Raw genomic sequence first — 13,796 nt, forward strand, 5'->3', positions numbered from 1 at the left:
TTTCTATGTGCTCTAGAAGTTGACAGGGTGATTCAACAACAGTTGTCAATATATGGAAAGACTACAATCCCTTGCTGGTGAAGATGTGCTGTCACCACCACCATTGTCTTGGTAAAGACTCTTGCAGCCATGGAAATCCTGAAGGGGAGCGCAGTGGTCTGCACTCATAGCAAACTGAAGGTATTGTCTGTGGCAGTATCTGATGTTCAGATGGAAATACACGTCCTGCAAGTCAACTGTAGCCATCCAAACTCCTTTGCTCAGGAGTGGGAGTATGTGAGAGAGGGTCGTCATCCTGAACTTTTGCTAGACAGTGTTTTTGTTCAGAGCACAAAGGTCCGTGATTGGATGGAGTCCCCCCATCTTTTTACAGAACCGTGAAGTAATGGGAGTAAAACTCGTAACCCTCGAGGGTGTGTGGAACTGGTTCAATGGCTCCTTTCTGGAGAAGGCAGTGGACTTCATCCTGAAGGACCTTAGAAGGAGAAGGTGATGATGACTTGTGGTATTACTGGTATCTGTTTGCATTCAATCACATACCCTTGGGCAATGATGGCAAGTACCCCATTTGTCTGATGTTATGTTTTCCCAGGTGTGGAAAAAGGGAGAGAGTTGGGTGGCCCAGGGTTTTTGTAGAGGTGGTGTGCCAACAACCAAAGCCAAAGGTTCTGTTTGAAGGTGTCCACCTTTTTGGAATGAGACTGACACCGATTGCCTGCAAATTTGGATTTTGCTGGGTAAGGGTTTGTTGGACTGACTCTGAGAATGGCTGCCCCAAGAGTGTTCTGGAAAGGAACGACTCTGAGTCTTGCGTGACCAGGATCTGGAGCACTGTTTGAATTTAATAGCTTGGAGGAGAATGAGACACTCAGTGTCCTGGAAGTTTTAATGCTTTTATCCATGTCTTGTAAAGATGTGTCAGTAGTGGCATGAAACAGCCCAATCCCAGTGAACGGTAGGTCCTCAATAGCAGCTTTGGTGTCTGGGTTGAATGTGGTGGAACATAGCCAAGAGTGCCACCAGAGGGTGATGGCTGAAGAGAGAGATTTGGCAAAAGTGTCAACATTGTGTTTGGCCGAGTTGACCATTAACATTCCTTCTTTTTGTACTTTTTGCAGGTTATGGCAGTGTTCTTCCAGAAGATGCTGGAGGAGCGGAGTAATCTGATCCCAAAGGGCAAATTGGTATCGACCAAGACAAGCCAGGTAATTGGCATTCTTGATTCCTAATGCAGCAGATGAGCAGAATTTCTTGTTGAATACATCTGTTTTCTTGCCCTCTTTACAGGGGGTGTAGAGATGGAATGTTTCCGCTTTGAAGAAGAGGTAACAACCAGTGAGTTAGGTTTAGGGTGCGTAAATAAAAATTCTGCACCTTTCTCTTGGATTTTATACATGTGCTCCAACCTTTTTGATGAGACAGCAACAGATGACAATTTATCCCATGGGATCTTGACAGCTTGGAGCACCACAGTGCTAAGTGGAAGGGCTACCGCTGTGGAGACATTTTTTTGAACAATCGAAGACAAGGTCATTAACCTCAGGCTGAGGTAATTGGATAGAGAGACCCAAAGTGGTTGCCATTCATTTGATGAGATCCCCATATGACGTTAAATCTTCAGATGGAGAGACAGGGGCATCTTTGGTGACAGGTGTAGAAGGTGAGGGATCAGGGACATGGCAGCCTGAGTCCACTCCCTCTGAATTCTTGTATCTTCAAAATCTGAGGACTCTGAGTCAGAACGAGATTTCAGTACTGACATTGGTGTTGGTGCCTGTTTCGGCCGACGTGGTGTCAAAATCTGTGCCATAGGAGCTGGATGTTTGAGTTTCAGTTTGGGTGGAATGTCATGCTGGTGGGTCTTGTGTGACTGATGAACAGAACGGTGATCCCACTCAGGTGGCTTCTAGATGGGAGCTGTGAATAAGGTGGTTGGTAGAGTCCATAAGGATAGGCAGATGGTCTGTGGTCCCATGGAGAAGGGGCTCTGTGGTGGCACCAGTGGAGATGTTCCTTCTCTTCATTCTTGATCCCAATAATATGAGTCAATAGGGGGTCTGTGATGGCTTGCATGTTAAAGAGTGAGACCAGTGCTCTTTGGTCAGCTTATGCTCTTTCCCCTTTTTTCGTTTCTTAATTGGAGAAATTGCAGAAGATGAAACAAGTACACAACCAATTTCCCCACCTCAAATAAAAGGATGCTGTAGCTACCTCCATGCTTGAAAGAAGATGAATGGAGCATAACTTAAGGTCTCAGTTAATTATCTTTTAGCATTTCACAATAAAAAATAATAACATTTATACATCAGTCTCCAAGTTTGACATATTTGCCTCTCTGTGTTTCCCTACATACAAATGGTGACCATGTGGACAACTTGTTATCTCCGTTTGGCCTTTGCATCTGTTAAAACATCCTCATTATGTTGCATACTAATTTACTGCTCAACCTCTATGTATATGTATGGACCGGTAAATTCCATTGTATCATACAGTGAATAAAACTTCATTGGTTTTCAAGGTGCCGCTGGACTCACACTTTGTTCTACTTCAGACCAGCACAGCTATCCATTTGGATCAATCTACTTGTTTGTTCATGATGTATGCCAGCATTGCACTTATGTACTCCCCTTGCACATGGAGTGTGATTGAAAGCTGCCTGGTTTGAGAAGTCTTGGATCAAATACAAGTTTGCTATGATATCCAAATGTAGATGTCTGGACAACATCAGAATTCGTTTCCTTTCCAAAAACTGGGATGTTAAACCAGCTTAGAATCCCAGTTTGTGGACATAGAGGTTATACTTAATAGTTTGGTACCTGGTTGATATTATACTGTACAGATTGTAATTTGATTTTTAATATACTGCTTTATTTGTTTACATATTTTAATCACATAACCACTGTCATTTATGAGAACTCTGTAATAATGTATTTGTATATGCATTAGATTTCCCTGAAGAAGACTGTTAACAGAATACATAGGGAATTTTAACTGAGTAATAAAATAAAATTTTCACTTTACTTGTACCATCAGCTTTGGCCTTATGTTTCTACTCACTAGAGACAGAGTTGGTATAGCCTCTCAGTTAAACACACCAAGAGGGGAGTTTAAAGACACAGAATAGAATATTCTTGGTGAGGGGGGTAAGAAACAAAGAATTAACGCAATTATATGGCCTTGTTTAGATTAGAAGCCATCTGAGCCTATCAATATATATTATGGGTTTGTCTTTGGTGCAGAAGTATGTGAGAAAGGCAACAATGTCCACTTCATGGAAGTGAAGATATGGTTCAAAGATGGTGTAATTGTTGAGGGCCAAAAGATATTCATACATATGAGAAATCTATAATCACTATTTTTAAATTAAGATAAAAAACAGCAAGAATGAACTAACGATTTTTATATATTTTAAGAAGAGATTTCAAGTACAGCTAACTGTGTATGGAGTTTGAACTTATAAGATTATTAAACAAGAATGTGCTCCTTTATCAAGTGGGGCAGCCAGCTGTTAGGATAGGATTTAAAGCCCTATAAATTATGGGAAGCTGAATAGATTGGGAGTTTCTTCTCAGAAAGGGGATTCCTTCCTTATGACCCACTTATCCTTGGATGAGATACTTTTATGAACTCAGGTAAGTGTAGTTTGCTATCAGAAATTGTGACTGCTGCTGAGATTGCAGCAATACCATACCAGATGATAGTTTTGCATTCTGTGAGGAACTCCCAACTCCTGTAAATACTTGAAAAGTAACACTTAATATCAAGAAAAGAACTTCTGTTCATAAAGGCAGCTTGTCCAAATGGATTTTTACGACGGAAGACCTCACCTATGTTTCACCCTACACAATACTATAGGCTGAGGAGATGCATGGACTGCTAAACATTTGACCTTATTTTGAATGACTCTTTCAATGACTTCAATATAATCCATGAATTCAGTTAATGGAGCCCAGAAACAGACACATCTAATGGAATATTGTGTATTATTAACTGTGTGAGCTGAGTAAAGCAGCTGCTGAGATGCAATGAGAAGGCTGTCGATTCCTTACTAACAGACTACCCAACTGCACAGGATGGGATCTCACATACGCAGGAGACACCCCCCCCTCCTATTTGTATGCCTTTTTTCTCCCAAGTGCAGCTTTAATGTTTGACCATGCTTTACTACAGCTGCTATATGGGCAACCAGCTACAAGCTGCTTCTTGGATAGGGCTGAGGCTATGTCCTGAGAAAGGGGATTGGCAATCCTGGTCTTCTTCACTGCTTCTCATCCCTCACCACTGGCTTGGCCTGGTAAATCAAAGATACAAGGGCATCTTTCCTTGATCTCCATCCTGGAATTTTTCAATTATACACCTTGAGCAATTGTATGGGGTGATGGGACAGAATCAAATGAAGTTTCTTAGATGTATTTATTTATAAATTTTGTATTCCACCTTTCTGCCCTTACAAGAGCCACCAGTGTGATATTAAACATCAATAGTCCCATTCGTAAGCTGTCCCTTACACCACCATGCCCTTTCTTATATGTGTGCATATACCTCCACCCCACCGGACGTTCACTGAATAATGATCAAGCCAACTTTATGTGTTGTACAACACCTAACATGTGACTGATATCTAAATATTAGTTACTAAAATGTAGCAGAAACTGTTTCTGCTACGTTTGTTATTCACCTATCTGTACCTCACCTGAGCTTTGATAAATTTCCTTATATTCCGATGGGAACGGCAGCATCTTGTTAGTAAACTGAGAACTGGAGTGAGGCCTTCTCGATAGCTACTCCCCTAGAATGATCATAAAAAAATACAGAGGCAATTAATTCTTTTTCTTCTTGTGACACTAGCATTTTTCACTAAACTTCAGATTGTTACCATAGTGTTTCTCATAACTAATGGGCAGACATCCACAGTTCTTACTGTCTTTTCCATAACAGCTGAGGGCCATTTACATCTCTGAAATCACACAGTAAACATGTAGATGAGAGCTGTTTTAGAATGAGGCTGCTCCAGACATGTTTACCAAACATTTCCAAACATATTAAAACCTTTAAACCACAACCACCAACACTGTTGACCGGTAGCAAAGATGAAGGAAATATAGTCTCTTGCTGTTGTGTGTTGGGTGACTCTGACTTTCTACTAAAAAGACTAATTTCATAAATTTTGATTAGAATATCTTGCATTTTCATGTAAAATAGTAAATTACTATTTCAATGAAGCCAGCTGCCTGTTCAGTGACACACAAAAAATAACTGTACAGTTTTATGTGCATAGAGGATCCTGAGGCTCAAATTCTATATTTTTGTGATTTGGGATCTCTTAAGAAAATCCTACACAAATCAACAACAACAACAACAACAAAAAGGTAGTCAAACAGAGCTTCATTTTGCATTTTTAAAGGCCAGCTTCTAACCATGACATTTTAAAGATAGTTGACAGCACAAAAAGTAAGGGACAAACCACATGAAACAATTGATAATGAGCAAACATTTCTCTCAAAGTACTTTGACTATAAACAGCAGTTGTGCACATTACCACCACCCCATTTAGCTCAAGGGCGAGTTGGCAGCTAGGTTGAAATTTTTTCCTCAGCAGTTTAAAATACTGGGAGAAAACTATTCACAGACCTCCTGTCATCACATCTGATTTTGCCTTTAGGGGTTTGTGAAGCAAGCTGCTTTCAGTCATTAAGAGGTATCTCATGCAAATTCTTGAGACCACAGTAGACATTAAACAGCATACTGCATATGATGCTGCTCAACTGTTGATTTTATATATAATATCTTTCACCTCCCTCAAGAAGAAATTGGGGGAGGCTATGCATTTGTTAGGAACAACAGCACTGGGTCGAAGCATATCCTTTCCCGTCTGACCATTTTCCTGATAGAAACAGCTCTCCCCAGGCAGTTTTTTCAACATGCAATGGATTTTCACCAAAACCAAGAAAACAAACAGAAACAATAAAAACCCCACAGTTGGGAGAGCTATAAGTATCAGCCATGTCCATATAGCCTGCTCTTACCTTGTCAATTCTTTTCTCCATAAACTTCAGAATCACCTGAATTGCATCCATATTCATGCCATTGTATTTTATATCAGTTTCTTCTTCTGTACCTTCCTGAGTTGAAGGACTGATGAGGACATCCAAACAAGAAGCTGGGACATTACTTAAAAGGTTGATTGCATTGCTGGAAAAGATTTTAAAAACTCAATCACATTTGTGGCACCACATCCTTAAATTCACACCTGAAAACAACTTCATGCCAGGTACTTGAAATGACTGGCATGTAATACAACATTAAAGGCCTTCCAACTGTGCCATAACAACTAGGGGTGTGCATTTTCTGCTGATAGTTTTACCAAAGAATTTTTGAAAAATGCCAGTATCCACCACATCATCACTTATGGTTTTTCTGGAAGCACTTGCCAGCTATGGCCTGATAACCCTAGTTTCCTCTGCCTCTGAAATTACAATCTTATCAAATGTGTCTCCTTGCAAAATTAAACTTGGTTTAACATTCAGTGTGACCCAAAGATAACCTGAGTTCAATTAGTGAGAGACCTTACCTGCAATTTAACTGTCATAAAAACTAAAGGGGAATCAAAATGATGAACATATGAAGCTGCCTTCTACTGAATCAGACCCTTGGTCCATCTAAGTCAGTATCGTCTACTCAGACTGACAGCAGCTCTCCAGGATCTCAAGTTGAGGTTTTTCACGCCTACTTGCCTGGACCCTTTTTAGTTGGAGATGCCGGGGATTGAACCTGGGACCTTCTGCTTATCAAGCAGATGATCTACCACTGAGCCACTGTCCCTCCCAGTGATCCCGTCAGTCACAGAAGAATTTTTTAAAATTTATTTTTGCAAGTTTTTTAAAAGCAGTACTGAAGCATCATACGATAAAGTAAAGAATATACAATTGTAAAGCATGAACATATGTCAAGAATGTAAAGTTAACTTAACTTGTAAGTTGCCACCTGGAGTATAATTGGCCTCCAACAGAATGGAAATTTTCTATACATGCAGAAAATTTTTTCTAAGAGCCAAAATTCTACAGTATGTTTGTAGTCACTATGCCTACCCACAAGCCTAGGTGCTCTCATCATTTTCCCATTTACTTTAACCGTAAATTATAACCAATAGTGTTCTAGTATTTTTCATGTTTGTAAAGAAGAAAGTAGCATAGGGGATGGGGGAAAGGACTGAAACAGCGTGGCAGAACTGACCCCATTATTTTGAGCAATGTATGAAACGTGAATCCTAGAGGGGAAGTGTCTGCAGCAGCCAAACAGATCTTGTGACATCTTAAAGAGAGATACATTTAGTATGACAAGGAGGGCTCTAGCTCATTATTTATTATTTATTTGTTCGATTTATATCCCGCCCTACCCCACCAAGGCGGGCTCAGGGCAGCTAACAATACAAAATGCTAACAGTAAGTCAGTTTAAAATACATTAATGATTATACAATAAAATACATAAAAATACATGAAAGCTTTTGAAATATGAAGAGATACACGATAGCTTTTTTTAAAAAAAAAAGACTTAAAATTTCTTTCTGGTACCAAGCAACCTAATTGCTGTAATAATTAAAAGAAGCTTTCAGCCCTCACTATTGCAAGGATGCTCTTGTAATTGTGTGGGTAAATCCTGCTGAAAGCACAGAAACCAGAAAGATGGCTGAATAATTTTTCCAGCAGTCGGAAAGTGGGGCTTCAGTTTCCTTGTAGTGTCATAAGAACAACAGCCAGAGATGGTGAGAGAAAGATCCCAGGCACTGAAAGTGTGGGTGAGGGATCCAAACTGTTCAATCAAGTCATCCTAGCCTTCCTTGCTATGTCTGAAGGAAAAGTAAATTTTAAACTAATTCAAACCTTGCAGAGAAATTTCATAGGTCTAAATGGGATACAATATTCTCCCTGTCTCCATTTTATCTTCTCAGCCACTTTGTGGGGGAGGACAAGGTGAGAGTGAGTGACTTAACCAAGTTCACACAGCCAGCTTCCACGGCAGAGGGGAATTGAAATGAGGCTCTCCCAAATCCAAGTGCACTCTGCTACACTGTGCTGCCTTCTTTCTTTAGCCTCAGCAGGCAACAATGCAATAATAATTGCAAGGACACAAAAATAACTACACCATAAGACACAGATGCTACAAACTGGGTAAATGTAAAATGTACCTCTAAGCACATTTACTCAGGGTTGAGTCCCATTTTCCTCAGTGGAACTTACACCCAGGCAAATATTCACCCGGCTTACATAGACAGCATGCAAAATGCTTGAGTAAAGGAATACAAAGGTGGGGGTGGGGGTTGCAAGGAGAGAAATGGAGGGGAGGAGTTTTGCAACAGAGGAGGTACACTCATCAGTTCAGGAACTTATGCTGCAGCTGCCCTGGATGGCACTTGGACAAGCATTGCAGGCACTACCATAGTTGCATTTAGGGTGACGATATTACCAATTTCTGGATAAGTCAGTCTCCTGTTTAATTTTCCTGTCTTCCTTGTTTTTTAAAAGATTGTTCAGACAGGAGGAGGAGTCCCAAAAGCAGCTATGACTGTATGCTAAATTAGCCCATGTAAGAGTTAGTCTGACTCTTGCACTTAGATGTTAGGGATGTTTAGCCTGGAAAGGAGGCGGCTGAGAGGTGATATGATCACCATCTTCAAGTACTTGAAGGGCTGTCATCTAGAGGATGGTGTGGAATTGTTTTCTGTGGCCCCAGAAGGTAGGACCAGAACCAATGGGTTGAAATTAAATCAAAAGAGTTTCTGGCTCAACATTAAGAAGAACTTTCTGACAGTTAAGAGTGATTCCTCAATAGAACAGGCTTCCTCGGGAGCTGGTGGGCTCTCCTTCCTTGGAGGTTTTTAAACAGAGGCTGGATGGCCATCTGACAGCAATGAAGATCCTGTGAATTTAGGGGGAGGTATTTGTGAGTTTCCTAAATTGTGCAGGGGGTTGGACTAGATGACCCTGGAGGTCCCTTCCAACTCTATGATTCTATGTTGTTTTCAGGCTTCTGCACTGTGGCTGGCACAGACAAGTGGCAGCAAGGAAGAGCTTGGCAAGATACCTCCCTTGCTCAGTAAATAAAGGTAAAGGTAGTCCCCTGTGCAAGCACCAGTTATTTCCAACTCTGGGGTGACGTCACATCACGATGTTTTCACGGCAGTAAACTATTTACTTTTTATGGTAAATAGTCGATGCTTATTCTTGCTCCCATGTTGGTGGGAAGTGGTGACATCTCAACCTGAGATGTCTTAGCCAGGCTCCTTGTAATCCACCCAGGCATAAGTCACCTCAGTGGAGAACTGCAGAAGACGCTAAACATGCCAAGGATAACAAATGGCAGACAGAAGCACCTGGTGGCAGCAGTCAGGTTGGGGACGTGGTGCTGACCAGCTCTTGTTCTCCAGACTCTGAGTGTGCCTGCATGATCAGAATGAAAATAGCTGTGCTTCATTTCATACTGCAAGGCAGAATGTAGGTATTTGTCCTTCCTACATGTGTAACTCCTTTAGCATATAACAGAGGTAATGACTTGACCTTAGACTGAGGCTTGGCTTACTTTCTTGAGGTATCTACTCTGCATGCTCTTTTCCCCTCTCTGCCTTCAAACAGCAGCACAGTTGTAGTTTTGATTGCATTATGATAATGAGCTCAGCAGATCTGAGGTAGATGGTATTACTTGATAGTGAGAAACTTGTAAGTATAATAATTATCTGCTGCAGATGATCACAGTATTGCTATGGTCTCACCAGTGGGCACATGGGGCTCTGTCCCAGTGCCAGAATTTTTAATTTAAAGAACTGACAACCCCCTGCAGGCAGCTAAGAGCACAGAAACATTGGGAAAGCTCTGAATTTGAGAGGTGAGCACTTTATACATACTACCCTACTACTTATTCAGAGAATTATAGATTGGAAGCAAATATTTTAAAAATCCTGTGGCTCTTATATAGGAGGGGGCAGCTTTTGAGGTCAGGTATGACTTTTGTAGTGGTCTCAGAGTGTTTCTGGAATCTTGGTTGCATACTTGCACAACACTTTTGGGCTGGAATAATTATGTCACACCAATTTATGAAATTCATTGAGTAAGCAAAGTACATTTTCCAGCGCCCCATAACATTTATTCTAGAATTCCAAAGTTTAAATGGGGCAATGGATTTCAGGGTGTGAGAGATCTACTGTGCTAATACACACCACTGGATATCAAAGCAGAAACCAAGGTTAAAGAATACACTAGAACCAGATAGTTTGACCCATTTGTATTCTATATTGTGTCGCTTTATTGTTCGTTTTGTAAGGATATTAGTTTGAGAAGCAGTGCTAGTGGCTTTCTGCAGCCATTCTGACAAGGGTTGCAATATGTCCACAGGGGCAGGAGTTCTCCCTCTCAAAGCAACCATTGCCTGATAGCATTCTAGTGGCTACTAAGAATTTTTTTAAAAAAAATCACTGCATCTTCCCCCCTCCCCTGTTCTGATTCCCCTGCCTCGGATTCCTGCTGGATGCCAGACCATAATTCTGACAAGTTTTCCCCACCCCACCCCCAAGCACCAAACATGCAAACTCACAGTTTACTTAGAATCATTGCAATTTGATGGCTTCTTATTTGAATTTACTGAAAATACGGTGAATGGCTTAACTAGCAAGTATAACAAAGAAAATATTCAGGAGAACTATGCATACTGTGAAGCTGCTTTTATGAGGGAGGAAATCAATGTATGAATTATATTTTGTATCAGCCAGCATTAAGACCACAAGCCTCAACACAAATGCTAAGTAAACAATTAACTTATTTATATGTAGGGCCAGTTAGGATCACAGTGCCAATTCCACTGATTTGAAACTGAGTGGTTAGGATACAGAGTGTTTGGTGACCACAAATTATTTTTGCTGCAATAATTCTGTCAGGTATTTGTCATGATCTAAAGTATCCTGAGAAGAACAGAAGTTGTTCATCTCCCACTAGATGTCACGAAATGCTGCCTCCAGGGATCAGAGGACTGCCTAGGAATAGCACGGAGCATAATGCAGGGGTCTGCAGTGAGGGGAGGGGAAGGTAGAAGAGCAAAAAAAGTCACACACATTGTTCTGCCACAAATGCCCTTCCAGACAGAAAATAAACTTTGTGTTCTATTCCTATAGTCACAATATTTCCAATTTCTCTTCACAACACATAAAAAGTGCTTCTCAACAAGACAGAAGTGGCACGAAGTTTAACACGATTTAGTTCTGCAAACATTTGGCCACTTGGATTCTTTCCATTAAAAGCCCCCTCCCCCCAAAAAACCCTGGTTTCTTATTAAGCAGTAGTGTTCCCAAACACCTACAAAATTAATTTTCTGGATCACTGTGCCTGAGGTATTCTTTTCAATAACCAAAGCCTGGCTTTCTGATCCTTGTCACTCTCCTGACAGTTTTATTTGTGGTAGAGGAGTGTATGAAATTCTCCAGCTACCAGGAAGTCAGCGGCTGTGCACAGATCCACACAATAGTGTTTGCATTCCTCCTGCAGGGGGTAGAAATACTGCGTATATTATTCCCTCTTTCTCTCTCTCAGCTTCCTAAAGATCATTAATCACTAGGACATGACAACCACCCACTCATGCTCTTGGCCCCCTCCTGATATGCAAATGTGAAAGCAAAGAACTGTTCAGCACTCATGAAAGTCTTGATTAAAATCTTGTCAGAGGGCAAACATGGCATTTGTTCCAATATACAATAATTTAAATTGTATATAGTCAAATGTTATGAAATTACACGATGGGTAGAATTGCTACAGCCCATGCAATTTCACTAAATAGTTGATAAGAAGCATTTGTAAAATATTGATTTTTTTAAAAGAAAAAACCAAGTTAAAATAAATATCTGTTTAAAAATAGCATCTAATCAAATATATTTAATCTTACATTAATGAAACTAATCTCTATCACTCTGCCCAACATATGTTGAAGAGTGGAATACATTATATTTATACCTCTGAATATACACCACAAGTGCCTTTTGCCCTATATAATTAAGGACTCATACTTAAGGTTGCAATTAGGAAATGAATGATTCCCCCACCATATGCAAGAATACCTGAACAAGATTGCTCAAAGTACTAAATTCCCAAGGACTCTCAGTTGCTGGCCCTATCTTCCAAAACAATAGTTCTTGCCATTTGACAAACTAAGTATTGATAACTTGAATAATAACGTGATATATTATTGTGTCATATCATATGCTTGACCTTGAAAGTCTCCGTATTTTGTTCCTGGGTTATTATAGGTAGACAAGCATTTTTATAAAATATAAAGGCTATATTTCATATAGCTACAATCACTATAACAATATGCAAATATGCAAAGCAAACTGCAGTGCAACCCTGGGGGACAGAAATGGCAAAACTGCACAGGGAGCTGACTAGGCACTACATCCAGAGATGTTCTGGCAGAGCACCCCAGCCAGGCACTGGTGTGACAATAACACGGAGCAACATTAGCACAAGCTGCTGCAATGGTGCAGAACAGGGGTATGGCAAGAGTTAGTTAGCTCCATAAGCTGGCCCAGTCCAAAAATGACACCCAAACCTATAATGTAGCCCAGAAGGCACCCATATGATGGAAAATCCAAGTCCCCCCAATAGGAACAGCCCTGCCCCAATGCCCCAGTGAAGTGCAGGATGCTGACTGCAGGCCTCAACCAATCACTCCCCTTCCCAACAGTGCCCAAACTCCCTCTCCTGCACCCAGTTACAACCCGCCCCCCCACACTACACAAAACCCAGCCAGGACACTACAGTTCAATGGGTAGGGCACACAGCATGGAATTCTATCTCAGAAGTATCTGCCATGTACACCTAAAGCTCATGGTACTTTGCAGGAGAAGCACACAGAGGGCACTTAGCACCACTGAGTGATCACTTAAAACTAATGCTCAAGAAGGTGAGCAAAGTCTATGCCATGTGACTAACATGTCTCATTTCAGAACTCTTACAAATACCGCATCAACGAGGGCTCAGCCCAATGAGTCAATCATTCACTGACAGGTGAGCAGCTGACCCAGCCTGGGAGTCCACACCTGCCTCCCTTGTTCCCCCTGCATGAGCCCAGGTGCTACCTCAAAAATGCAACTCCCCACACTTGAGAACAGCAGTGTGTGAGTATGGGGTCAAGATGATCGAGGCCCAGCTACCACCAGGTTCCATGTCATGCAATGAGGCAGCATACTCCCAGGGACGTGTACCCAGGAGAACTATGATGGGGGATTGGATTGGCAGTCCTATACTGGGATGTTAGAACATTTCTTTGCCAGGGCTCCCCTTCACCCCAAGCAAGGGACAGGGTATGAATACAGTACAATTTTGGCTCTGAACTAACACAGGGCACAACTGTGGGTTAGAGTGTCTGGCAGCTGCCCTATTGTGCCCTGTAGATCAGCTGGCCAAGCAACTATGGCAGGGGTGGCCAACGGTAGATGTTTTCTGCCTACAACTCCCATCAGCCCCAGCCAGCATGGCCAATGGCTAAGGCTGATGGGAGTTGTAGGCAAAAAAACAACTGGAGAGTTACCGTTGGCCACCCCTGAACTATAGGACTTGCAGGATCAGACCCTACGCAGCAGCAAATGGAGCTATTGCAGAGCACTTTCTCATGGGACTAGTGTTATTTGGATGGCTGCAGCATGCACCTCAGCAGGGTTCCCTGGCAAATAAAGCCCCTCTCATGGGGGTGGAACTTCAGACCCTGCTGGGATTCCACAGGCATAGCTGTGGCTACCATTGCTCCTGTGCTGTTTGCC

The 13,796-nt window shown here is 41.6% G+C and overlaps 1 protein-coding gene across 1 annotated transcript in view; it reads right to left on the bottom strand.

Moving 5' to 3' along the window:
• RIC8B (RIC8 guanine nucleotide exchange factor B) overlaps positions 1–13,796 on the bottom strand; it is a 51,160-nt gene that overhangs the window by 14,268 nt on the left and 23,096 nt on the right. The window contains exons 5-6 of the mRNA XM_060245568.1: positions 6,027–6,192; positions 4,694–4,789 (exon numbers count right to left, since the gene is read on the bottom strand). Of these exons, the coding sequence (XP_060101551.1) occupies positions 4,694–4,789; positions 6,027–6,192 (262 nt within the window). The remainder of the gene's footprint in view (positions 1–4,693; positions 4,790–6,026; positions 6,193–13,796) is intronic.

Source organism: Heteronotia binoei, chromosome 8, assembly GCF_032191835.1.
Source record: "Heteronotia binoei isolate CCM8104 ecotype False Entrance Well chromosome 8, APGP_CSIRO_Hbin_v1, whole genome shotgun sequence".
In the NCBI taxonomy this organism is placed as follows: domain Eukaryota; kingdom Metazoa; phylum Chordata; class Lepidosauria; order Squamata; family Gekkonidae; genus Heteronotia; species Heteronotia binoei.